The 26,860-nt window shown below is 56.5% G+C and overlaps 1 protein-coding gene across 1 annotated transcript in view; it reads right to left on the reverse strand.

Moving 5' to 3' along the window:
- Positions 1–26,860, reverse strand: part of NECTIN1 (nectin cell adhesion molecule 1) — a gene marked incomplete at both ends in the record, with an annotated part of 79,542 nt that overhangs the window by 23,245 nt on the left and 29,437 nt on the right. The window contains 4 exon segments of the mRNA XM_084301553.1: positions 14,250–14,401; positions 17,409–17,526; positions 17,879–18,181; positions 18,831–19,181. Coding sequence (XP_084157679.1) covers positions 14,250–14,401; positions 17,409–17,526; positions 17,879–18,181; positions 18,831–19,181 — 924 coding nt within the window.

Below are 26,860 nucleotides of genomic sequence, written 5' to 3' on the forward strand. Positions count from 1 at the left end.
ATTTTCTTCCCCAAATTCAGACCTTTCAGTCCCCCTGGGGCTGAAGCAACCTTTTCCATGCACATTTAAATCACGTACACATGCACAACGCGGTGCCCCTGCTTTGCTTGCGCAGCCACGCTCGGTTCTCTTCCTTCTGCGAGCTAGTATGTAAAATTTTAGGAGTGCAACACCCGTTGGTATTTTACAGGCTGATCCTTGTTCTGCAAACACTATATAAGAGGGAGCCTGCATCCAAACACGTCCGGGAAGGCTGTGAAATGCCTTGTTGGGAGGAGGAGTGAGCCAGCCCCCCCTTCGCCTTCTGCCAGGCGCCACGGAGGGCATCTGAGGCTCAACAGCACTTCTCGGTGTCACAGGTTCCCCAGCTGGAATACATTTGCATAAAGCAATTTCCTCTAACAAATACGTTCATACAAACCAAACTCAAGTTCGCAAATAATCTGAAAACATGGGGGGAAAAAAAAATTAATCAGGCGTATTTGTTACTACAAGTAATTCGCCCAGCTCTGAAGCAGCGAGCCTCTCTCGGTTCAACTTTTCGGGCACCAGCTGTAGGGAGCTCAGAGGGATGCGTGACCTTGAGAGCTCTGCCTTTACCTCTCACCTCGCAGGGAATTGGGAATCTGTGGACCTTGCAGCCACAGAAGTGGATCCCTGGGAGATCCACCTGGTTGTGAGCAGCGTGCAAGGCTTCAGTCCCAGCTGGAGGGGACATTCCCAGGTGCCGGTGCCCAGGGGTGTCGGACAGGTTGCCTGGTAATTCCCTGCTTACGTGGGGCTGTGTCTCACTCTCACTGCAAATCCTGCTCAGGCTACGTTAATCTGCGTGGGTGGCAATGAGCATAACTCTGTCCTAGTCAGGAAAGTCGGGTGTGCTTACACCAACCGGGAGCCTGGCTCTGTACCTTCAGCGTGGATATTTCCCTCCTGCACCCTGCGCACAGCCAGCCCCAGGCACGTACATCTCCTGCTGCTTGCTCGGAGCAAACACGATCCCCTTGTTCGTCCCCAGCCACCCCGACCTCGCTCCTCCACTGCCTCCCTGCTGGCTGCTCTGCTCATTTACCGGCCTCTGATGTTGCTTTTGTGGCCAGCAGTGCTCGCCTGCAGAGCCGTGGCTTTGGGAAGAGATCCCGGCCACGCTGCCACCTTTCCTGCAGGCATTTGCTGGCGTTCCTGCCCCAGCGTGCTTCTGGTTTGTTCCAGAGAAACACGAGACGTGGGGGTGCTCCGGGGGAGTCAGCTCCCGCCGCGCTCAGCGCTCTGCAACCTGAGCTGCCCAGAAGAGGCCCCCTGCCATGGGTTTTATCCATCATCGCTTTGCTGTAAGGCACGGCCTGGGAAATCAGCGCAGCATTTCTCTGGGGCTCATCCCAGCAGCACCACGGGCACAGGCAGCGCCTCCTTTTCTCCTTTTTACCATCCTCGACCCCCCAAAAAAACTACACCTCCAACTTCTGTCCTTCCTAGGAGGGGCTGGCAGAAGGGGAAAGCAAGGGCGGTGATTACAGGAGCGCACAGATCCAGCCTGGACAGTGGTCACAGCTCCCTTGGCCATGCTGCAGGCTGATGACAAGTCTTCCTGGGTTTTAATCCTTCACATTTGGGGGCGATGCTCAAGGACAGGGCTCTGGGGAGCTGCCTGCCAGGCGCACACAGAGCATCTGTCCGTCCGTCCGTCCGTCCATCCATCCATCCATCCATCCACCCATCCATCCATCCACCCATCCATCCATCCATCCATCCATCCATCCATCCATCCATCCATCCATCCATCCATCCAGCTGCTGTGCCTGCAGACGGGGAGCCCACGGGCTGCACCAAACCTCTCCTTGGTGCCTAACCCCAACCCTTCCCTCTCCGTCCAGCTCATCCCTTCATGGAGAAGACCAGGCCAGGCTCAGATGTGGCTCAGGATCCCCCATCCTCTCCCCCAGCGTCAGGGATTTTGGTTCACGCCTCCAGCAGCCAGCCACGTGCTGCAGTCGGGCACAAAGACGCTTTCCCTGGGAGCCTTCTCCAGGCCAGAGGCACAGCAAAGCTCCTGTTGGTATCAGCACGGGGAAGAACGTGCACGTTTTCTCTGATCTCTCGCTTCCTTTGTCTCTCACTCCCTTGCAAAACCCCGGGACTCGCAGGGCTGCCTGCCTTGATCTTTGGGAACAAGGCTGCCTTTGCAGCGTGTGCTCACAGCCACGAAGCTGGATGAAAAGGGGAAAGGCAAAGCAGCGACCTGACTGATCCCTCCTCCCGAAGCACCCTGGGCATCCCTACGGCTTTTACATGGTTTTGGTGCCCGATCGCCACGGTAGCCAAGCGCTGTGCTGCAGGAGCATCCTACAACCTCAGCCCAAAGGTTGGCCCTGCCTGGTGTCCTGGCCCAGCCACATAGCCCTGGCTAAGTTTCAGCCTCAGCAGCATCCTTTGACGAGGAATTTCACTGTTTGCACTGTAAACAGCGGGAAAAAAACAACACCTTTTATTTTTTTTACACTATAAACAGGGAAAAAAGAAAACAAAAAAAATCCCATCTTATTTATTTTGAATCTATTGCCCAAGAATTTCTCATAAGACCACCCACTCCACTGGCAAAAGCCATCGCTCCGCGTCCCCTTTCTGGGGTGCTGTTTTTAGGAGGCTCCCAAGATCTCCAGACTTGTTTCGGAGATCTCCTAAGCCTCCTCCCTCATCCACAAGGAATTCCCACAGCAAAGCACTGCAGAGCACGGGAGCAGCCCTGGGGTGCTGGAAGCAGATCCCATTCCTGCCCCAACCACCCCTGACAGCCACGAGCCACGGGATGCAGAAGGACGCAGCCAGAGGTGCGCAAAAAGAGGAGAGTGTTTCTTTTTTTAAAATTCTTTATTTATAAAAAAGTACATTTTTTTTTTCCACAGCTGAGCCACTATTGTTTTTTTTTTGTACAAGTAAAAGGAAGGGTGATGCAACACCCCGCCCACACAAATTATAACCATGAAAATGTCCCCCTGGACCCCAAACAAACAAATCATTACAAAGGATGGAAAACAAAAAACAAACAAACAAAAAAAAATCATAAAAGTCCATTACATTATTATTATTTTCATTTTTTATTTTTTACAAAAGCACTTACAACACAGATTAAAAAAAAAAAAAAAAAAAAAAAAAAGAAGAAGTGGGGTTGGGGCTGTTGGTCTGTCTGCAGCCTTTATTCCACACTGACAATTACAGCAAGGGGAAGAAGAAAACGAGATAAAATCACCGGAGTTAAGGAATCACGTTTAAAAAAAATAATAAAATATAAAAGGCAAAAAGAAAAGAAAAAAGCAGATCCTCAGCGAGAACACCTCGGCCAGCACCGGGGTGTGCCAGCGAGGATCCTGCCTGTTGCCTTCACCCCAAGCACATTTTGTGGCTCTGGTGCTCTCCCCGCGGCACCGGGTGCCACCACGAGCCCCTCACCCCCCTGCTTCTCCCCGTCCTGGGACCCCCGACCCATTTCGGACCCCCTTGAGCTTCGTGCAGCCGCCGGCACGATGCCCTCACCCACCTCCCGGCCTCTCGGCCATGGGGGCTTTCCCTCTGAGCTTTGAGCCCCAAACTGCCCAAATCCATGCGTGTGTGCTTGTGTAGGGGAAAGGCAAACAGCAAAGGAGATCTGCAGCCCCCTTTCTAATTGCATTCCCTTCTCTAATTGCTTGAAGATCAATCTTTTGAGTCTCTCTCTCTCTCCCTCAACCCCTCGGTGATTTGTGCTGAACAGTTGTGTTTCTTTTTTATTTTTATTTTTTGACTCAACACCAGGAAAATGGCTCCCTTTGTCCCTCGTGTCTTCGCAATCAATTTGGTGCTACCATTTCAGTTTGATTTTTTTTTTTTTTTTACTAAAGAAATCTTCAGGTTTTATTTTTTTTTCCCCCTTGACTGAATGAAAACGATTTTACAACCGGGGGAAAAAAAAAAAAAAAAAGTAATTAAATAAGGGAAAATAACATCACTGGGGCGAATTGCAATGAATAATCCTAGACGTAAACCCCAGCGGGAAAACCGCTGGGGTGTCTGTACGTCAACTATAGGATCGTTTGGGGTTGTGACACCAATGTGCCAGCTCCTGAGCACGTGGAGGGAAGGAGCTGGGGCTCGGCCCTTGTTCGTCTGGGTGAGCTCCACCAGGATGCCCGGGGGGCTCGGGGCAGCCCCCAGCTCCCTGCTCACCTCTCCTGCCTGGCTGGCTCCGGAGGTGCTCTTTGGGGACCCCTTCCAAACCCAAAGCCGACTCAACTAACGAGCTGCAGCATAAATTGGGACATTTCCAGCAGCTCCTGGCACCTCAGCAAGGCAGGGCAGCGCCGTGCCCTCAGCAGGTGATGGGTGGGCGAGGACAGGGACGTGCTCGGAGGGGGTCCCAGCCTCCTGCCTGCCCTCGGTTGGGCCCAGCGGGGTTTTACACCTCCTCAGCACTTTTTGGTGGCAGGGGAGTGGAGGAGCAGGAGGCTTGGGCTTGGGTTTGGGTCAGCCGAGACTCTCCTGGGAAGCTGGGGGGGCTCGTGGTGGGACCCCTGGTGCCCAGGGTATCACACCAGGGAATTTTGGCGATGCCCTACCCGCTATCTCCTCTTCTTCCTCCGAGCCCGCTGTCCTCCGGAGCCCCCAGATGGGCAATGGACAAGCCAAGGGGGTTATATCCCCAAAACGACACCTCAAAGTGAGGGTAATAACTACGGTGTCAGCAAACTGGGAGCAGTTTGGGGCTCTGAAATGCTGGGGAGGCGAATTTGCCTCCTGGAAGAATCGCTGCTGGACCCCGTGGTGTCCAATAGCCCCATATAACCTATTACAGAGGGATGGCAGAGATTTCATCCCCTGCAGGGGCTGCTTGGTTCTGGGGTGCTCCTGCTGGGGTTGGAGGGACACGGGAAGGTCTGGCCGTGTTTGGTAAGGGTCAGTTTTAGGGCTGAGGTGGCCACAGGGCTTCCTGCGGCGTGGGGCTGTTCTGCCAGCAGCCAGGAAGCAGGAAAGCACCGCGGAAAGCACCAGAGGCTGCTAGGATCAGAGCTGACCTGGACTCATCTGTGTGGGGCTGGCTCTGCAGCAGGATAACCCCTGGATGCTGGGGAACAAAACCCAGCGGGCAGGGCAGGAGGAGAAAGCAGCCCTGCTGGTGTTAGAGGGGCGTGATAACACAGCGCGGAGAACTGGGGGTTTCTTTTCAAACAAAAGATTTATTTATACATCCAATTAAAAAAAACAAAACAAAAAAATAAAATAAAAATTAAAAAAAAAAAAGAAGACGAAGAAGAAGAAGAGCGATAATCCCCAACCCAGTGAATCTGATTTGGATAAGGTCAGTGTCAGAGGGCCCGGGAGCCTGGAGTCCCATTTACCCACGGAGCAGAGATAGCAGCAGTCCGAGCCCCCATCCCAGCGCGGGGGCCCGGGGGAAGGAGGACGAGATCAGTAGCCCAGGCTCACTCCCTCCTGCCCCATCTCCCGAGGCTTTGCTGATCAGAGGGAGAGGACATGGGAAAAGTGGCAACCAAAGCAGGCCAAGCAACGTACCCACGGGCTCGGGCTGCTGCTAGAGGGATTAAGCGCCGCCCGCATGCTCTGACCGAAAGAAAGAGGAAAAAAAAATAAACAAAATCAAGTGTAAACACATGACAATTAAGTCTTAGTGGTATAATAAAAGCGCGGGGCCTGTCCCCAGCCCCTGCAGTACGGTGGGCAGGGGGGGAGCGCTGCCCCCCGGGTGCAGCCCGGGGCTGGGGGCTGCGAGAAGGGGCCAGGGCTGCTTCGAGCCATCGCAGGGGGGGGAAAAAATAATGTCAGCAATAAATACTCCTCGTCTTTCTTTTATAAAGAACGCTCCGACAAAGACGGAAAATGAACAGGCAGGAGGTGATGGATGGGAGGAGGAAAATGGCAGCTCCGCTTCCCTGCCCTGCTATCAGCCCGCGCACCCGGGGCTGGTTTTGGGGCTTTCCTCCCCCCTTCTCTCCTCATTTTCCTTTTATCGAGTCATTCCAGCCCAGGAGGGGATCCCCCAGGCGTGCAGCGGGCGATGGGGACAGGCCCAGGCCCCGCTGGGAGCAACGTGCTCAGGAAGAAAAGTCCTTCCAGCCGGCCGTGGCACCTCCGTTTCCTTCGCCACCAGCTCCTCTGGCCTCTGTCCTGCGGACAGCCCGGCCGGCCCCCTCCCCGGGTTAAAACAAAGCAGAAGACGACAACATACAAACAAATTCCAGTGTTTCAGGGGTGCCGAAGTGGGAGGAGGAACCTCGGGGAGGGACGCGGGGCCAAAGGGCCCCCTGAGCTATGAAGACACGAACAGAGTGTAATATACAGGCTGGGCACCAGTCGTTAAAGCAAAGAGTAACACCTACGCCACCGACCAATACAAACACCACAGAAGGGGACGAAAATTTTCCAGAGAAATTAAAAAGGCAAAAACCAAAACCGAGAAAATAATTACCCGACCTCCCACCTCCCGTCCCCCCCTCGCCCCCCCAAAAAAAAATAAAACAAAAAAAAAAAAACAAAAAACGATCTGTAAGCAAAGCTTTCCCCCCCCCCCACACACACACCCCCCCCGTGTCCCCCTCCCCAACCCGCTCGCCAGCGCCGGAGCCTCCGAAGTCCTTGGGGGGCGTGCGGGGGGCTTGGGGGGCCCCGGGGGGGCTCGGCGGCGCCTCGGGGGGAGCTGGCGGGCGTGTGGCTGCGTGCGGGCGCGTGGCTGGAGCCGGGAGGCGAGCTACACGTACCACTCCTTTTTGGAAATGAAGGAGCCGTCGTTCTGCGACACCATGTTCTCGGCGATGTCGAGCTGCTCGGGGTCGTACTGGAAGCCGAGTGTCCGCTCGTCGTAGGGCTCGGGGTGCGCCTCGCCCTCGTCCACCGTGAAGTAAGGCCGCTTGGCGTCCTCCTCGTACTTGTTGGGGCCGCCCAGCTTGCGCTCGCCGCCCGCGTCCTCGTCCTCGTCTTCGTAGGTGCTGCCGCCCAGCGGGCCGGGCTTCTTCTCGTCGTCCGAATCGTCGGGGTACTGCAGGTTTTGGGCCATGGGGGGGTGATGCTGCGGGATGCCGGCCTTGCTGTAGCCGTTGCCGTAGACGTGCTTCTTTGTGCTGTAGTCACCCTTGAAGGTGTGACGCCGGCGCCGGAGTACCACAAAGAGCACCACGGCCACCACCAGGACCAGCGAGACGCCTCCCACTATGCCCCCGATCACGGGGGTGGGGATGTTCGGCTGCACCATGGATTTGCGATCATCGATTGGAGACGGGGTGTAGGGAAATTCTGGGTAGGAAAAGACAGATGGAAGGGGGAACAGTGTCAAACCATGCGGAAACGCGCCCTCCCTCCATGCTCTCATTGCCTTTTTTTTTTTTTTTTTTTGGGTGGGGTGGGTGGGAGGGGTGGGAAGATGAGGGTAAGGAACAGGGAAGGGAAAAAGCAGGGAAAGGGGAGAAGGGTGCGTCAGAGCAGGGATCGGGGCAGGAGCTCTGCCCCGGCGCGGGGATGCGGCCATGCCGTGCCAAGCTGCCCAAGCTGCATGCAGGAGCCCAGCAGGCTGGAAGCGGCGTTTCCCTCCCCACCCCTCCCGGTTCCTCCAGGCGTGCTCGGATCCCACACCCCCAGTGCCATCGGTCCGGGTGTTTTCCATTTCACGGGGAGCTTTCACGCGTCCCCACAGCCCCACGATGCTCCAGCACCGGGAGCAGGACCCCAAACCCACCCAGTGGTGGGCACCGAGTGGCTGTGGTGCTCCGTGTCCCCCTCCTCGGCACCCCAGCCCACCCTGACCCATCCCCGAGGGCAGCAGCACCTTGTTGCCCCCACACACACCCCACGGGCACGCGGTGATGCTCGGGGTCGGGGCTGGCTGCCCGGCGGCGCAGGGACACCGACCTCCCCCCCTGCGGCCGGCGCGGTGCCACGGCTCAAGCTAATCTTGTTCCAGCAGATACCCCAACCCCCCTCATAAACAAACAATGCCAGAAAGAGTAGAAGAGATATGGGAAAGCGGCTCCCTGCTCTCTGACGCACTTTGAGCCATGCTTTTTGGCACGGATAAAGTCTGACCCAGGATGTAAGTCACCCTCCCCAGCCCTCCCTCGGCACACTTGACAGCCCCTGGCCAAATTCTGCTCTTTTTCTCCAACTGCCCGTCGAGCAGCGGTGTCTGGGAGGCCTCAAGCACCAAGTGGCTGTCTCTGTCCTTCACCTGCCTCCGAATTTCAGCAGCAGATGCCAGGTTAACACCCCCTGGCACCCCTAGGTATTGTTAAGGGGGGGCCCCAGGGCCCATCCTGCGTCATGCTGGTCATTTTGGGCTCTGCTGTGCCCGGACCCTCCATCCCTGACCCCCATCCATGTGGGCAGGGGGAGAAGAGAGGGACAGAAAGCCACGACAGCACGAGCAGACCACGGCACCAGCATCCAGCAGCATCCCAGGACCAGCAGCACGGCACCTGGGCTGCTCCGACCACCAGCCCTGCCCTCGCACACCGAGCTCAGCCCCCTCACGCTGCTCCCTCCATGTCCCAGCCCTGTCTCCCAGCCCTGCTCGGAGCCACAAGCCCTTTTATTGCTGCTCAGGACCCTCCCAACCCTCACTTTATACCCGGCAGGCACCGAAGGACCTCAGCACGTCCTCCACAAGAGCAGCCAGGATGGGTGACGGGCTGGGAGGGGTTGAAAGAAAGCGGATCCGGGGCTGGATCTGCTTTTTGTCCCCTCGTCACGGGCCTGTGGGAGTCTGCTGCTGGCAGCCAAGTTTCTGCAGGAGGGCAGGAAACCCTGAGCGAGGCAGAGCAGTGCAGGGAGCTGCCCTGCAGCACAAGGCAGCCCAGCCACGAAGGGAGAGGGGAGAAAAGAGTTTGCTTCCTCTCCGCAGAGGCAGTTCCAGGAGCAGCTGCACGTTTTGGACAAGGGTTTTGAATCCAAGCAATCGCCGGCCTGATCTTTTTGGCACAAGCGTTTTGCTCGTGCCTGGGAGCTGTTTCACCCCTGCCTTTCCCGAGACATCACCCCAGCCACGGCACCGTGGTTTCTGCAGCGCTGCCTCGCCTCGAGCGAGGCCTCACGAGCCTGAAAGCAGGCGCCGAGCAGCACAGTGGGCAGGACGGGCTGGGGGGCAGGCAGATGGAAGGCTCCCTGCTGCAGCCAGAACCAGGAGAAAGATGCTGCGCAGGCAGGAGTCAGCATCTCCTTCCAAAGACAGCCCTCGGAGCAGGAGCGAGGGCATGCATTTCAGCACGGGGAGCTGAGGCTGGGCTCTGGGAAGCCAAAACCACATGTTGCTTCACCAGAAGGCTTGTCAGAGCCAGCTGCTGAATGCAAAGCCTCTCTGCCGAGCCAGCAAGAAATGTCACGTCCATCCCCTGCTAGTCCTGGCTGCCGAGGGCTCCGCTTCAACCACATGAGCATCCGCGCAGCATCCAGCCCTGCCCGTGCCAGCTCCCACCCCTGCCCTGCAGACCCCAAAGCCTGGAGCTGGAGGGGTGCAGGGAAAGCCCAGCGAGCTGCCCCACACCCCGGGGGGGGGATGTCAGTGATGTTTTCCCCCACCCACAGCTCTGATCTGAACCTCTGCGCACTCATTCCGAAAGCTCTTGGCCCACTATCTCATGACAAGCCTCTTTATCAGCCCAGGTTGGAGGCACGAAAGGCAAGGGCAAGGGCGAAGGTTTTCCTCCCTCTCCCGTGTGTATTTATTTTCTCCTGCCCTTTGTGCTGCCCGGCCCTGAGATAACGCTCGCCTACGGGCCACCCCCGTGCCAGGGCCAGCGCCGCGGCCACGGCAGCCAGCGCGCCGCTCCCGGGCTTTTCACACCTTTTTCTGCTGAATTTATTTTCTGCTCAGCTCCCGTCCACGTCCTCCTCGCCGTGGCCCACTTCCCATGCCAGAGAAACCAAAACCGAACCGTGGGAAGAGAGGGGTTGGGCAAGTGGGAAGCCCGCAGCCCAAATCTCCCACCTTCCTCCCCAAACCACGCTCCGAGCTTGCGGGACCGAGGGGCTCAGGGGGTGCAGAAAGGGAGCGTGGCCAAGCTTGGGGCGTGGGGGGGGCGGTCAGAAATGGGTAAAAAAAAGAGGAAAGAGGGATCCAGGGCGGGCCGAGGCGTGCCACCACCGCTGGATGGCGGTGCAGACCACCGCTGCCTCCCAGCGCCCCTCTCCGTGGCCTCTGGGCACCCCCCCCTGCAGGGTTGGGACAGGGACCCTTGGGTGCCCCTGCCCTGCCACAAGGACACCGAGGACACCGCCAGGCTCCTTCGTGGCTCGGGATGGAGCGGGTTCTGGGCACGCAGCCGCTGCCAGCAGCCCCACAAAGGGGAGGGGAGGCAGGGTGCTGCCCACCCGCTTTTCGTGCGTGGGGCGTCAAGGAGGGGGAAGTGTGGGAACAGGATCTCCCCCCCCCCCCCTTTTTGTGTCCGAGGGGTGCGTGAAATTTTTTTTTTTGGAGAGCGGTGCGGTGCCTGAGCGCGCTGGGGGCCCTCCATGTGAAAAATCCATTAGGAAGAGAGTCTGGAGAGAATTAAAGCCGCTGTGAAAAGCGGAGTGGGGAAACAGGAGACGGCGGAGAGCGGGGAGGGGGAACAAGCCGGGCTTTAATGCCAGCATAAAGAGCCTGTCCTCCTCCTGCTCCCCCCTCCCCAGCCCTCATAAAAACAGGGAGCGCTGTGTGAATAGGAATTAGAGCAGCAACACTATCTGCCCGCTGCCCGGCTCTGCCAGCTGTTGCTTTCAGCCCAGCTCCCTGTCCCCGTGCCAGCTCCCGCACGGCAGCTGGGAGCGAGGGGGCTGGGGATGGCCCCGGGGCTTCGCTCCCCTTCCCTTTGATCCCACCAGCATCGTCCTGCTCCTGCCTCCCCCAGGAGGGGGCTCGGGGGCTTCTCCTGCTGCTGGGAGCTGGGAGCACCCAGGGGTGACGCCGCCGACCGTCCCCATCACGAGGGTGGCTTTGGAAAAAATACAGGTGTTAAAATCGCTCCTTTCTGTTCATGGCTGGTTTCCAGCACACAAAAAAGGGGAGCTATGCAGATCACGCCGCCCGCCCATCCATCCCTCAGCTACGGCTTTTTGAGCCTGCTGGCCAATTTCGGTGCTATCTGATGGAGAAGGAGCAGAATTATCCCCACCACGCAGCTCTCGGAGGTGGGATCCCTGGCAGAGGTGGGACCTGAACCTCATTAGACATCAGAGAACCCACAGGGACAAGAGCCTGCTCCCAAGGGCAGGAAGGGCCCTGATCAGAAAAAAATGTATTTTTAGCCACCAGATTATTCTTCTATGGTATGCAGGAAAGGGTTTTACAAAAGCCCAGTGCTCATCGTGCTGCTTGGGTGTTTTATAAGGGGCTGCTTCCTGTGGGAACATCTCCTCGTGGAGTCACAGCCCCATCCTCTTCCCTTCAATCAAGGGCCAAGGAGAAACTCAGCACCAGCCCCCGATGCAGCAGCAGCTGGTAGGGGCGAGCAGCAGCTCTGGGGAGGAGCAGGAGCCCTAAAACCAGTGGGTTCCCAGCACCCAGCTGGCACCAAGCAAACAGAGTGGCTTCGTTTTATTACTTTTCGGAGACAGATTGCTGGCGGCAACCCATCCACGCCAAATTATCCCGGGACTTTGACCCGTTCTGCTCCTGAGTCACGACAGGGAGACACCTCAGCCCTGGCAGGGCTGGTTGGAGAACCTGGCAGCTTTGCTGCCCTTTTCCCTCTCAGCATCCCACCTCCTGCAGCGGGGGTGCTGCCTTCCCGTCCCCACGCAGGATGCTCCTGCTCTCCTCGTGCCGCGGCGGCGCAGGGAGCAGAGGAGGCAGAGGGGGGAGAACAAACCTCTGGCGACCCATCCAGCAGTGCAGGAGCTGCCGCTGGCGTGTCAGAGGGTGACGGCTTTCAGGCCAGATGCCAAGCCAGCCTTAGGTTTTAATCTCCTGCCAGGTCACCTACCGCTTGTCAATCAGGATGCCAGCAGACGGGGTGCAGCAGACGCCGTCTGGAGGGTCAGCATCAGGCAGAGCCCCCCCCATCCAGCTGCCCGTAGCCCCAGGGCTCCAGAGCTGCAACCCCCCCCGAAATTTGTAGGCACCCCCGTGTGCCCGAGGGCCAGGGCATGCAATAATCATGTCACGGGGCAACAAAAGCTGCTGCACCCCAGCACGTCCCCGAAAACACGTGCGTGCTCACACGTGCGCCGATGCTCACGCACGGCTGCGCAGCAGGGCAGCCCCGTGCCAGCGGGCGGTTTTTGGGGTCGCACAGAGCCGTGCAGACGGAGGGGAGCTCCCCTCCACACGCGTGTGCAAGCACTCAGGGCAGCCCCAGGCAGTCCATACCCCCAGCTTTTGATTATGTCGCCCTCCCGGCCGGAATAAAGAGCTACATGTCACACTACATGGCTTGGCTGCCACTGACAAAGGTCCTGCAAGGCGGGAGAAGCTATTACAGGAACAGATTGCAGGAATAAAATATTAAATTTCCACTTATCCATCCCTTTAATACGCTCAAACTCCAGCAGAAGCGTGCAGCCGTCTCCCCCCGAAACGAATCGGGGCTGACCCAGCCCTGCTCCTCCTCCCGGGGGCTGGGATGGAGGATGCTGGGCGGCTGCTGCAGGTTTTTCTCTGCATCAACCTTCTGTGGGTTTTATTTATTTATTTATTTATTTATTTATTTTCTCCCCAGGCTGGCTGCTCACTAGATTGAGCTCCGTTCACGGCATGCATCTCTTGAAAGATGTTTCGTGGTCCGCTGACAATCCCGAAATTGTCTGCAAGACCCAAACAAATGTACCTGTAATAGCTGAGTGAGGGTGGCTGAGCCCTCCCCAGCACTGGCCTAATCGGTCCTGAGGGAGAGCTGGATAAACATATTCAGATCCCATGAATTATTAAAAGTGTGGTGGTTTTTATTTTTATTTTTTTTACATGCCCTGTCTTAGCGTGTTGGCTGCTCCCTGCTCCTAGCGGGGGCTGCTGGTGCGTCCCTCTGTCCCTCTTGTTCAACCTCAAAAGCACCACAATTTGGATTTTGGGGAATAAACTGGGAACGCAGGCAGACCTCTACCCAACGTTGTGTGCTGCCCTTGTGGGCTGGCAGTTTGCAGAGCCCCAGGAACACGGCGCTCTGCTGGGCACCTCCAGCAGCTGGGTGGGTTTTGGCCACGACCTTGCCCTTTTTTTTTGGGTTTTGGGCAGGGATGGGGCAGGGCTCAGCACGGAGCTCTGTCTGTCTGGTTCCTTCCCCCCGGCAAACAAAAAATCCCCCAGAGAAAAGCATGTACCGGGAACAACTCAGCAGGCACGGCTCCAGGACAGGAGGTGTGAATTAAAGGCCTGCCACAGTGATAATGATCATAAATAACCGCTTCGTAATTAGCATCTAATTAGCACATCCCATCCATTGACCTCCGAGCGCTCGGATAGAGGAAGATTCGCCCGCTTCCCCCATGTCACAGCGAGGGGACTGCCCAGTTCTCCCAGTTTCACCAGCTCGGCGCTCACTACTGCAGCCCCCCAGCCCCTCTGTGCACCCCCAGCCCCGGGGGGCACAGCTGCAGCCCCCCAGCACCCCTGTGAGCCCGGCTAGCTTGTGCTGCCTGGATATTATCCCCTGGGGACAAGGGACACCAGGAGGAGCCCACCACGGACCCCCCGTGCATCACCCCAGCTACCAAGCGGGTGTCCCGGGGGGCTGTGGCAGGTGTTTGATCCCTCCTGTGCCCCCCTGAGAGCTCTTTTACCCACAGCAAGCCTCCCTGGTGCAACAACTTATGGTCACTGCCCAGCCATCACCTCCTGACCCCGTGCAGCCATCGCTCCTTTACCCCAAAGGAGCGGGGTGAACTTCCCTGCCTGTTTCTGGGCATCACCGTCTTCTCCTGACCTATCTGTGTGCTTTTTTTCCTTCCCTCTGTCCTTGTCCCACTCCTTCCACCTTCCAGCAAACACCTCCCCGACACGTCTCAGCTCGTAACACGTCCAACGAGCCACCCGAGCCCGAAGCAGAAAAGAAGACGAGGGGAACGAGACCGAAGGCCTCTTGGTGTAAGAAAGGAAAAGACGACGAGAGAAAAGGAGAAAAAAAAATCCAAGCAAACCCAGGAGAAAGCAAAGAGCCCCTGCTCCCTTTGCACCAAGACTCTCCCCCAAAAGGGACACCGGGGGTTCAGACAGACATTAAGAAGACATTGCTGGCTGGCAGAGGTCAGCAGCTCACCCCCACCTCCTCTCCCCACCTCCTCCTCCTCTTTCAGAGCTTTCCTACCTGTGACATTGACTTCCACCAAGCCCGACCGGGTCCCGATGGCGTTGGAGGCCTCGCAGATGTAGGTGCCGGCCACGCTGTAGGAGACGGGCCCCTTGAAGTAGATGGTGTTGTTCTGGATCTCCACGCTGCCGGGCAGCGTCCCGTTTGGCCTAGGGGAGAGAAAGACCATGGTAGAGCTCGGAGGTGGTGCTCAAGATGACCAAGGAGCCCTGCAGGGGTGATGCTGAAATGCTGCTTCTGCTCCTGCCCTTGGGCAGGTCCGGGTACTGGTGGTGCTGGCTGGAAAACACCCGGCCACGGCCACGTAGCCAGGCTTGAAACCAAACCCTGGGGCTGAAGCGTTACAGGGAAAAGTCTGGGGTGTCTCCGGGGTAAATCCTTTGTGTGATGAGGATCAGCTCTTTGTATGGATCTTTTGTTCTCGGTGATTTCAAGGGAGACTGGCAATATTTGGGTCACAGCTAGCCCCTTGGGTTTGGCTAATGGCATGCGGAGTGCTTTTAGACCATGTTCTCCCTCTCCAGAGCACAGCCTGGGAGCTTAAAGTGCTTCATTTCCCAGCACAATCCCCACGTGGGTGCAAACGTGGGGTAAACCAGCCAGCTGATGGGTTTGTTTCAGGCCGCTCACCCCTAGCAGGCCCACCTTTAGGGTGTTTCTCCAGCCTTAACTTCCCATTTGATGGAAAATACGGGAATGGGACACCGACCTAACCCTGCTTTACTCCACTTTCCTGCCCGTGTAACTGCTGGCCGATCAGCCAGTGTTAATTGTGACTCCAGCTCGAGTAAAGTGGTGCTAATTTACAGCCCTGCCATCGCTGGCCTGCCCGCGTCAGCAGAGTCAGAGAAGTGTGAAGCTGGAACCATGCAAAGCTAAGTCTAGAGGTACACAGAGTAAATGAACAAAGGCAGATAAAAATAAAAAAAAGCCTGTGTGTGAGGAAACGACACACATGGCCTGGTTATTCTTAATTACTGAAGCAAAGTAAAGTAATTACTTCTCTTAGGCAATTAAAAATTACTCAAGTAGTTCTTTCCCCTCCTCCCAACAAAAATGTGCACATATTGTCAGCAATTTGTAAGAAACAAAAGCCAATAATGGGGCATAATTATATTTGCAAAGAAGTGCCTAAATGCACACGGGCAAATTTTGCCTGTCTATATATACACACGGGCACACGCGGAGAGCAAACAGCTGGGTCAGAAAAAGGGGCACTCCTCCCCAGCCACCCCGAGCCAGGGATGCTGATGGAGGAGCAGAGCAGCCTAATGTTGGTCCTCTGCCTGGGGGTGAAGTAGGGCTGTGAATTTACAGACAAGGCACACCTGGAAGCTGCTGTGGGGCTGCTTCTATCGGCTCCTCGCCGGGAAAGGAGAGGAGAGGAAGCAGGGCCAGCCTTGCTCGCTCTCACCCTCTGCTTCCCTTGTCTCCTGCCTGCCCTCTCCTCACCTTCAGCTGCAGTCCAGCTTTCCTTTCCGTCCTCTTTCAGGTCAATAATCCTATTTTCCGTCCTAACTGACCCAACAAGTGTGCCAAAGGGAGAGGCTGGGAAATTGGATCGAAGAGCTGTTGGGCTTAGAAGCCTGTACTCTCTAATTCCGTGCTCTCCCTCTCTCCCTTCCTCTCCCCACAGGCCCTCCTCAAAGCCAAGTATTGCTGCTCCCTCTGCCTCTGAGCTGTACATCAAGCAACCCTCACCAGGACAGTGGGTTAAAGACAGACAAATGGACACACTCACAGCTCACGGAGAATTCACAGGAAAAGCTTTCTTTCCAGTGTTAAAAAAAAATAAATCATCAACCCCACAAGCACAGAGGAACCGACTCAATGCCTGGCTCAAAAACACGAAGTTGCCAAGAATTATTTCTGCCAGAGCTGAATTTATTCTCCCCAGCGTGCCAACCAGGTGTGGAAACGAAGCGCTGGAGCCGGTGATGCTGTGCCGTGCTCAGCCCTGACACCTGCATCCCCTGCTGTGCTTGAGCCCAGGTGGTAGCTAACCCTTTTTCCTGCCCTGGGCTAGGAGAACATCACCTGGCTGAGAAATCTGGCAGCGGGTTGCCCCGTGCTTCTGCTCTCAGCCTGCCTTCAGCATGGCTGCGGGGCAGGAGCTGGAGATGCTCATGCCGCTGGCTGTGAGCTCCTGCCGCGGACAGCCTGGTGCCCAGGAGCCCAGCAAGAGCTCAGCCTTGCATGAAAGAGCAGAACAAAGGGATGACTTGCCCAAAAGCTGAGAGAAAACCTGCCTCCTGTCCTCGGCTCCATCCCACAGGGCTCACTTCAGCTCAATTCTTCAGCTCTGCTGCATGGAGAGCCGGCATCTCCTCTGCCTTGGGTGCCACAAGGGGCACCTCTGCCTCCAACACCTTCCTGGCAATGCTGAGAGGAACCCAGAGAGACCCCTCAGAGCTTAAATCAAGCTAGAAGAACCACCAGAGAGAGCTGGGGATGAGAACAGAAAAAAAAGGCAAGAAAAACAATCCTCTTCAGGCTTGCATTGTGAGCAGTTTGATCTGGAAGCAAAACGAGAGACAATATGCCTAGCTCCTTGCAAAGCCATTTTGAGAGCCTCTTTCCCGATGACAAATGCCAGATGAAAAGAAGAAAGGATCCATTTTATCTTTCTATTTTTTTAAAGCTACATAAGTGCTTATAGAAAAGGCAGAGAGGGAGGGAGAACCACCTCAGGTTCCATCAATTCCCACCCGGCTCCCCCGGCATCCCCCGCTCGCTGCTCAGTCCCTTCGGTGTTTTCAGCCAAGAGCTGGAGCCCTGGAGGATGAGGAATTACTTCTGTTTAATGTCAGATGCGTGGGGATGAGCGCTCCAAAGGGGAGCTCCTGCTCACAGCCAGGGCTGCTTCCAAGGAAAGTTTGGGTTTTTTTTTTACACGCAGAGGAATTTTGCGCTATTTGTGCCCCTTTAAGGAAGGGAAATCCCTTGTTGTTTGGCAGTGGAGTGATGATATACGCAGGGGCACTGCGAGGTGATGGTACTAGGAGGTTATTCTGGGTGCTGAGGCTGCACTGGTACTGGTAGCAAGCTCCAGCCCAGAGGCAGGGGGTCAGGATCCTCCCCACTGCCCTTCTTCCTCCCAAGGAAGGTGGCTGGAAGGTGACATTTGGGGACAGCAGGAGCACTGCGGGTACTTACAGCTTCCACTCGTAGGTGTGAGCGGGGGGGTTGGCGTCAGACTTGCAGATCAGCTTCACGTCCTTCCGATTGAGAAACCAGTTGCCATCGAACCCCTCGATAGTGACTTCTGGCTCATCTGCAGGGGGCAGAAAAAAGGGAAAGCAGGACGAGGAAGCAGAGGGAAGGGTTACGGGGAGGGAAGGGAAGCAAGCAGGAAGAGAAGAGGGGGCAGGGAGAGAGAAAAAGGTAGGAACAAAGGGATATGGTAGAGGCAGCAAGGGAAAGGAGGTAGGAGAAAGGGAAAACATCATTATTCCAAGGGATCACTTCCATCTGCACCCTCCAGAACAAGAAAGCAGCCCCCACTCCCACCCCTCCACCCGACCAGCACCACCCCTTCAGCAAACCCCTCTTTGGCCAAGTTTTATCCCCCGACCCATGCACTGATGCTGGATCTCGGCTCCTTGGCTCTGCCCCAGCTCGCTTACACTGCACGTTGAGGGTCATGCTGTCGGTGAAGCGCTCCAGCTGGTAGTTGACCACGCACATGAGCTGCTGCCGGTGGGCTTCGCGGCTCGGCACCAGGCGGTAGCGGCTGATGACCGTGATGGTGCCGTTGCTGTTGCGGATCTCCTGGAACTCCGCTTCCCCTTTGAGCTTGGTGTCCCAGGTGACGGTGCTGGGGGGCTTCCCGTTCGAGGAGGTGCACGTGGCCACCAGGATCTTCTCCGTCCTGCCAGCCTTGGCGATGAGGGGCCGCGTGGTGCCCTCCATCCGATTCGTGGGCTTGGCTGCAAGAAGCGCGAAGAAGGAGGAGGAGGAGGAGAAAAGGGTGCGAAGGGATGGTTAGAAAAGCCAACGCTACCTTCTCTGCTACAACCCAAGAGACATCTAGCACCACTGCGCCTGTGACAGACCCTGTTGGGAATCCAGAACTGGTGCAAATTGCTAGCAGGGAAAGACTGGTGGAGGTGCCCTGGATGCACAGATACATGATGAAGTTGGTGCTTTCCTGCTACAGGTTTTCAGCCCTGTTTCTACAAGAGAAACCCCAGCTGGAGAGCAAATGAATCATGTAGACCTTGGGTGGGGTCTCTTCACTCACAACTCTAAGCTCTCAGGGCCTCTCTGTTGTCTTTTCTCCCTGTTCCTTTGACAGATACAGGTACATTAACTCACCACTCCCCTGGGGAACAGGTCACTTGTACTGTGCCTGCGGTAAGTGACAGGGGAGCTGAGGCCTGGAAGGAGGAGGAGACGTTCCCAGGACCTACCCTGTGTTCCCAGCCCTTCACCTCTTCACAGTCACCTTAAAAGAGGTAACATTTACACCCAGGATTCGCCTTCTCCCTGAGTCCCAAGGAAGGGAGCCTCAGATCCCTCTAGGTGTGCTTAACCAGAGGAAAAGGTCTGCACCCCAAAACCTGCCCAGTGTCTTACCCAGCACGGTGAGGTTGAGCTGACCTTCCCGGTTGCCGGTGGGGAAGGTGGCAAACTCGCAGATGTACACCCCCTCATCCTCCAGCTCCAGCCGGGAGAGCTGAATGGTGCCGTCTTTGAAGGACGGGTTGCGGAAAGTCACCCGCTCTTTGTAGGGCGAGAGGATGGAGACCCCCATGGCCGGGTTGTAGATGGCCACATTCTGCTTGCTGTTGTTGGTGGCTTTCTGCCAAGTGACCTGCGTGATCTTCACATTGGGGAGCGGGTTGGTGAAGCTGCAGTGCAGGACCACGTCCGTCCCGATGTACCCCGAGACTGTGTCATTGACTAAGACAGTCTGAGCTTGCACCCCTGCAACGACACGGGAAGACGTGAATATACACACGCTTCTTGGGGAAGGAGAACAAAAGAACAGCTGGTGGATACTGGGCCCGTGAACTCCTTTATTTATTCGCTCTCTTCTTCTCGTCACGGCCGATCCAAGAGCAGGCTATGGCTACAGGCTGGCAGCAACAACCTGCCTCCACCTGCAGCTCCGTTCCCATTTGGAAGCACCTCCTGCCCCACCGCTGGTGCTCTGCCCCCACCACAACCAGCCCCAGTGCTCTGCAGCCTCCCTGGGGCTCGGGATCACCAAAAGGCACGAGGTTGGATCAGGAATAACTTCCCTTCCTTTTGCCTTCAACCTTGGAAGGCTCTGCATCAGTTATTGCAAGTTACACACAACTTGTGTGTCTGTAGGCATACGAAGGCGCAGATATTTATCAGCACAGCATGTACTAACATATGCTAACACACACTCAGGCATCCATTTAATCCTATTGGAAGTGCACCAGTAATTAAATGAGCTGCAAAGACCGAGGCCTGGATTTCAGAGCAGCAACAGCTCCTGGAGAAGAGCAGATTTATGGCGGTGCCCATCCACCTTGCATGATCTATCTGCATGATCCGGATACCTTCTGTGGCCTTTTTTTTTTAAAAAAAAAAGCACAAACAAACAGAAGTGACTGCGTTTAGGAGCCTTCCATCTTAATTCTGCAGAGGGAAGACGAAAGGTGCTTGGGAGAAGTGGTGGCTGGTGCTCACGACTGCGATTCTGTCTCATTCGATTCCTCCCCTGCCAGATGGAGAAAAATGTCTCCCACCAGACTGACCCCGAAATTCATCTTTGGCTGCCACCGTGTCTTTCCCTAATCTGTATGTTTAGAGATAATGCGCTGGTAATTACACAGCCGGTATTTATATGAGAAATACAATGGAGGAGCGAGGTGGTGAGAACAAGAAAAGCGCGTTCTGCTCACTCCTGGCACAGCCTGGGCCGGGATGTGTTCTGGGAGGGGAAAGGGAAGAAAGGGGTAAGAAGAAAAGAGAGATGCACAAAGAGGGAGGAACATGAAAGGGTAGTGAAAGAAAGACTGGGGAAAGAGGAAAAAAATGGATGGCAGGAGAAACGGGACAGCATCTTCTAGCTGAGGGGATGGAGCATTTCTGGAGTCCCCCAACCATGTTCCTGCAGGGACCAAAGGGCTCCCCAAGTGCTAGGGCAGCGTAAACTCCCCGCTCCCAGCCCCCAGCACTGCTCCTTCTGCCTTCCCCACACAAACGTGGCCTCGAGTGGCTCCTTCCTGCAGCTTCCCACGCAGCCAGACGCACCTCATCTCGCCCACAAACACCATTTCTACCTCTCTCCCCGCCGTGCCGCCCCCTCCACGCCTGCTCGGCCCGATCTCAGCCCCTTTCCCACCTCGGCCTCTCCTCAATCCCCTTCTCCTTCACGCCGAGCCCGTGACCCCGAGGACAAGCCTCAACAACCCAGCCCGGCCACGAGACGCCAGCAGCTGACCACAGTCAGCAGCAATTAAGCCCGAAACTCAGTCTCTGGAGCTTTGTGTGAACTTGCCCCCTTCCTGAGTCAAGCGCCAGTTGGCCCCACACCCTACCACGCCGGCTGGGTGCTGAGGAATGTTTTTTTTTTCAGCACAGCCACAGCAAAGCACTGGTGCCCTCATGTGCCTGCATGCATGAAGCCAGCGAGTCCTGGGAGATGGCAGGGGAGCTGCCGGGGCTGCACCATCCCCTCCCAGCATGGCCAGGGCTGTTTTGGGATGGGTGTCCCACCAGAAAGCAGAAGGAAGGGATGTTCCTGCTCTGATGGAGTCATGGCTGGACCAGCTATCTCCGTGCCACCTCAGGCTCAGGCCTCCAGAAGGTTCAGGTCTCCAGAAGGCTCATGCCTCCAGGATGTCCAAGCATTTAGACACCACAAAACCTTCCTGACACCAGCCCAGCCTGCACACTTGGCCCAGAGGGGCCTCCTGATGAAACGGGGGCAGCGGGTGCAGATCGGGGCAGGGTTTGGGTACGTTGTGCTGGGATTTGGGGCAAGAACAGCTAAAAGTGCTCCTCACCGAGGAGCCTCTCTCCGAGCTGCCTGCACCTGCGGGGCTGAGCCCCAGCTCTGCCAAGCGGCCCGGCTCTGAAGCCCTTTTGCGCCTGGCAAGGCGTGTGGGAGCTTGCCGAGGAGCAAAAGCAAAAGCAATCCTGTAGCACAAGCCCTGGGAACAACCCGCGGTGTGCTCAGCACGCCCTCCTCCTCCCAGCGCCGCAGCGGAGCGGCTTCATCAGCGCCAGTCCCCACCTCTTTTAGGGCCCCCCGAGCGGGACCTGCCCGGGGCTGGGGCGCTGGTGCTGCTGGCCCCGCTCCCACACGAGCTCCCTGGCCCCCCACGGGCCCCAGCTGCTCGCTCGGAGCCACATTTTCGAAATCCCACTCCAAGAGGCCACGTCAGTGGTGGCCTAGTGGTGTCACAAACGCCAGAGGTGGGCTGGACCCCGCAGAAGGCCGGGAAGCCACCGGGCCCTGCTTGGAGGTGCCTTGCAGGGCTGTGTGGGCTCCATGGAGTGGGCAAGGGGCACGGCATGAAGGAGGCTGTGCCAGGCATGAGGCCAAGGGGATGGCCACCAGCGGTGTGTCCCTTAATATATAGCCAGCCAGGCTGGCAGGGATGGGTGTGTAGCATGAGAGGGGTCAACCCAGCCCCTCGCTCATCATTACGGCATTCCTGTTTGTGCTATTTCTCTGAAAATTAACCAAAAGCCTTCTCACAAAGCCAGTGGTTCTCCTTGACCTTGGGTGAGGAGCTCCCAGTTCTGACCTCCCCCTTTCGCCCTGCTCCTGCCATGGGATCCATGTGTCGGCACGGACCGTACTGGGACACAAACTGGGGAAAAGGCAAACTTTTGGGCTGATGATCCTCGACCACAAAGGTGCTGCAGAGCCCTCAGCATCCCAGGTGCAAAGTGTCAGACTTTCGGCCAGGGAAAAAGCCGGTGCCAGCTGCAGATTGCCTGCCAAGGGCGCAGCGCTGCCAACGCCACGATTCAGGCCCCTACACGCAGCAGCTGTAACAAAAACAAATTCCAAACTTTCTAGAGGCTTCAGGGGAAAAGGGAAAAAAAAAAAAAAAAGCAGTGAAGAAATAACAAACAGCAAAAAAAAAAAAAAGAACACAAACACCGTGCGGAAATCGCGTTTCCTTTCCAGGTGACTGAATAACTCACGGCTCTTTTGCAAGACGGGGTAAAGTCCTCATGTGCTGCTCCTCCAAACCTCCCATCGGGGGCAATAAGGCACCCATTGCGCTGCTCCACACCGCAGCAATAACACCCACACCCCAACAGGGACGGCGAGGAACAGGAACAGACGGAGGAAAGGGGTTTTGCAAGGAGCTGGAGCCTCTTCCCATGCTCCCCATCCTAAATCAGAAGCCAGAGGGCAAAGCGGGTGCTGTCATGCTCCTGGGAGGGTTCGTCTGCAAGGTGACTGAGCCGGGACGGCGGGTCCTTGCCCCGTTACACACTCAATAATTCATCAGGGTGAACGCATAGATTATTGATGGCACCGAGTGTGCAAGCCAGGGAGAGGAGGAGAAACTAAAATCCCTAATCAGCCCCTGGAGAGGCTCGGGCATATTAAGCAGGATGTGTGTGTGCATGTGCCGTGCTGGGGCTCTTCGCCTTGCTTTTTCTCTGCTGAATGATGTGTGTGGTCGACGTGGCAGAGAAAAGGCTTGGGATACATCCTGCCATTCCTATGCCAGATCTCCCGGTGCTCACCGATCCACTCCGACACCTCCCAGGGGCAGCCAGCACACCAGGAAGGATGAGCTGTATAGGTTGAAGCTTGCCGAGCTGCAATTTACTCATTAGTTTTTTGGTGGTGTGTTTTTGTTTTTTTTTTTTGTTTCGCTTTGTTTTGTTTTTAAGGGCCAAAAGCAGTAAAAAAGGCCCAGCTGAGCGCCAAAGACATGTTGGTGCCAAGACCTCATTAGTGGAGACCTCTGGGATCCTACTCCTCCACCCTGGCTTCTGAAGTGGTTTGCGTTGCTGCCTTTCCCCACGATCCCGAGCCCAGATATTCACTAGGTCATGCAAGGCCTTGGGGGCTCCGTGCAGAGCTCGGGTGCCCTGCGGCACAGGCAGGGGGCTGGGAGTGAAGGTCTGGGCGCCCTGCGTGAGGTGGTGGTGCTCCCTTCGGTGGCTGGATCCTGAGAAAGAACCAAGGAACCTGCTGACCCTTGAGGGCTTTGCAGAATCCTTTCAGCGCCGAAAGGGGACCAGCGCCCAGCTGCTGCCTGGTGCTAAGGTGCAAAGGCCAAGAGGCAGAGAGAGGAGAAAAGCAGGATAAAAGCCATGTGAAAGGCGCCAGTGGAGTCCTGCCATGATCAATAAGCAATAAGTGCCCAGCCTGGTGAGGACACAAAGGTTTCAAGGCCACTAGCTGCCATCAGGGCATCATCTCTCTCCTCCTCAACTCCACCCAGCTGCACGTAACGCCACCATGAGCAGAGGTGGCTGACTCAGCCAAGGCAGCTGGTGGCTCCTGAACCTTGAAACCTTTCTCCGAAGAGCCCGGGAGGTGCTGTTACGTGGATGCTCCCACACTTGCAAGACCTGGTTCCTGCTCCCTCGTATAGAAAGCTCTGGAACTGATCTCCAGGCATTAGCGAGCTCTGTCACAACAGCCAGCCTCCAATCAATGCCTCTTTGTTAAGCACCATGTGAACTCCACTCTGCTTTGCACAACCTTGCCTCCGCTGAGCCTCTCGCTGATTTCTCGCTCTCCTGTTCCCTGATACTCATCTTACCCCGAGGGCATTGAAACAGCCCTTGGCAGCGGTGTGATGAGCCGCCCTTTGGTGTGGCAATATCACGGCTGATGCAAATGTCAGAGGATCCATCCTAATAGACTTGGCATCACTGAGAACTGAAGGGGATGTGGAGAAGGTCACAGCAGCTGGACCTCCCACAAGGACAAGGCGATGCCTCGTGCTGCCACCTACAAAAGACCCTGCAGCAAGCACCTGGCTTCGAGCTGGCCCCTTGCCTTGCACCTTGGTATGAGGGATGCTGCCCGAAACAGGGGCTTGCACACCTCAGAGACACTTCAAGATGTCCACAAGCCCCTCATGATGGTGTACAAATGGGATGAAACTTGAACTTGAAACTTTCCAGCTGTTGGTAGTCGTTTCTTTTTCTCCTGATATTTCTGAATTCCTATTTCAAGTCCCCCCTGTTTTTAAGCGGAGATCAAGGGCTGAGATGCAACACACAGGGCAGCATGCACCCAGCATCCAAAAGCCCAAAGGAACACCACAGGTGCGTTAGGCAGGGTGGGAAATGGGAAAGAAAGATCCTAAAGCCCAGCAGGGGAATTTCAGGTGGCAGGAAGCAAAGGCTTGAGCTGGCACTGGGCCACGATGTTGGGGTTAAAAACCTTCCCTCTTGCCAGGGAGACCTGGTATGGGTTGCCAGGCGTATTCAGTACCCTGCTGCTCTTCCAGAAGAGGACAGAGCTCGCCTTGCCTGCTTTGTAGATGGTTTGGAGCTCATTACAAAGCTGGAGAGGTCTCTATGCCCAAGTTTCCTGCAGCAGCACACCTCCCCTGCAGGTCTCCATCCAGCTCAGCCCCCTCTTACGTGCACCAAAGGGGTTAGGAGGGGAAGGCTGCCTGCCCAGCACAGCAGGATGGAGCCTCGGAAAGGAGAAGTGGGAAAATTGCAGCTCCAGGTGACCCAGCTGCAAGGGAAAGGCCTGAGATAACTGATGGGGTAGGGGCACGCCGAGAGGAAGTGTGAGCCTGAGCATCCCTTGCCCCCAGCCGCGAGCTGGGAGCTTTACGGGAGCTGACAGGAGATGGCAGTGTGCACAATGGCCCACCTGGCTCTCACCCAAGTACCTTGTGAAAAAAAAAAGAAAAATAAAAAAAAAGAAGGAAAAAAAAAAAGGAACAGGCTTGTTGCTGGCTTGTGGGGCCTTGTACCCTGGGTTCACGTCCAGAGCCAGCACACAGCAGTGACAGCAGCGGTGTTTGAGGCTCGCACTGGGTGAGCTCTCTTGCCAGCCCTTCACTGACTGTCTGCTGGGACGGGACAGCGGAGATGGCTTTGGGATAAAGCAGGGTTGCCTTCTGCTGCCCATGCAGTTTTTCCTCTTTGGATAATGAGAGCACGAAGCAGCCTCGGGATCCCCTTGGATGAAAGGTCTTTCCCAGGGGGTCTGATCCCCCGATGCTCCCCGCGTTCTCTGTTACGGTTTGGGAAGCCTCAATCGAGCCTTCACAAAGGCCCCAACCAAGACCAAAGCCACGCTTGTCCTGGGTGTTCTCCATACAGAGAGATGAAAGAAAAGCAGACGCCGGGGTGAGACCAAACAGATCAAACAGCGGCGAGGAGCGGGGCTGCACCCCAGTTCCTGCTGCCCGTGCTTCCCCCTTGCAAACAGCCCCAGCTGCAGCCGGCCTCCTACTTCCCCACCAGGGCTGCACCCAGGAGGAGTGGGAAGGCAAAAACCATGCCTGCTTTGCTCCCGGCTTTCGCTCCTTGCCGTACCTTCCCCGACTTTCACACAGCTGCTTTGCTTCGCCCCCGAGACCAGGGGAGGGGAACATGCCCCGTGGCAGCAGCGGGGAGGCTGGCAGAGCAAGGGCTCTGGCTGCAAGTGCTGACGCAGCGCTGGGAAAGGCCTTCCTGCAATAAAGCCGCCAAATCCCGTGCTCAGCAACAAAGCACAAAGGCTCCTCAGTCACGGCGGAGGAGCCAGCCCCTGCTGCCCGCCCCGCCTCGCCAGCACGTCAGCTAATCCCTCGGCCGGTTCCCACACACCTGAGCAGCCGCTGCCCCTCGCCGCTGCCTGGCGTGCACCAGCTCCCGGCCGAGCAGCCCGTCCCTCCGGGCTTTTTGGGGCTGGACTCTGCTCCAGCTCCTTCCCTCAGCTCTTTTCCCACCGTGTGCTCTTGCTCATACCTGTCCAGTCCTTCTCCTCCCCTCGTGGCCTCGTGGGACACCCCGCAGCTGAGGCGCATCGCCCTCCTGCCCCCCAACCGTCCCCGTCACCGAGGAGCCTTTCAGCTGGTCCACAAGGCTCGTTTCCTTGATTTGTCCTCTCTCTATTCGAGCCTTACAATTTTTCCCACCCCTCTTGTGTCTCTCCACCATCATCACCTCGCTTTCCTCTTCCTCTGGACGGGCACCAAGTGGATGCATCCAGGGTCACGAGTCGGTGTTAGGAAAAGCAGGCAGGGGGCAGGAAGAGGCGAGGGTGGGCAAAAAACAACACCTCAAAGACCTTCATCCCAAGAGTCATCCCTTGTCTGTCAGCAAGATATAACCTGAGCTCCTCTCGCTTACCAACGCTGACCTCTAAGCAAGAGAGAAAATTGATCCTGGGCACGTCTGATGGCCTGAGAAAGGGGACCAGACTCAGAGACAATGTCTAATATGTCTGCTTGGAGTTTGGGGGGGGAAGCAAGGGCAGAAAAGAACGACACAGCCAGAAAAGTGAGTACAGGGGAGGGGAAAGAAGCTGAAGCCTTGAGTAGGGGAAAGCCAGTACAGCTGAGACTGAAGGTCATGACACCTTATCATGATGGACTGAGCCCCTAAAATGTGCATGAGTATTTTCTCTGCCTTGCCTCTTCCTTGGTTTTCTGCAGTACCTCAGATGTTGCTCAAAGAGCCCCGGTCCGAGG

This window comes from Netta rufina, assembly GCF_964035555.1.
Source record: "Netta rufina genome assembly, chromosome: 25".
Taxonomy (NCBI): domain Eukaryota; kingdom Metazoa; phylum Chordata; class Aves; order Anseriformes; family Anatidae; genus Netta; species Netta rufina.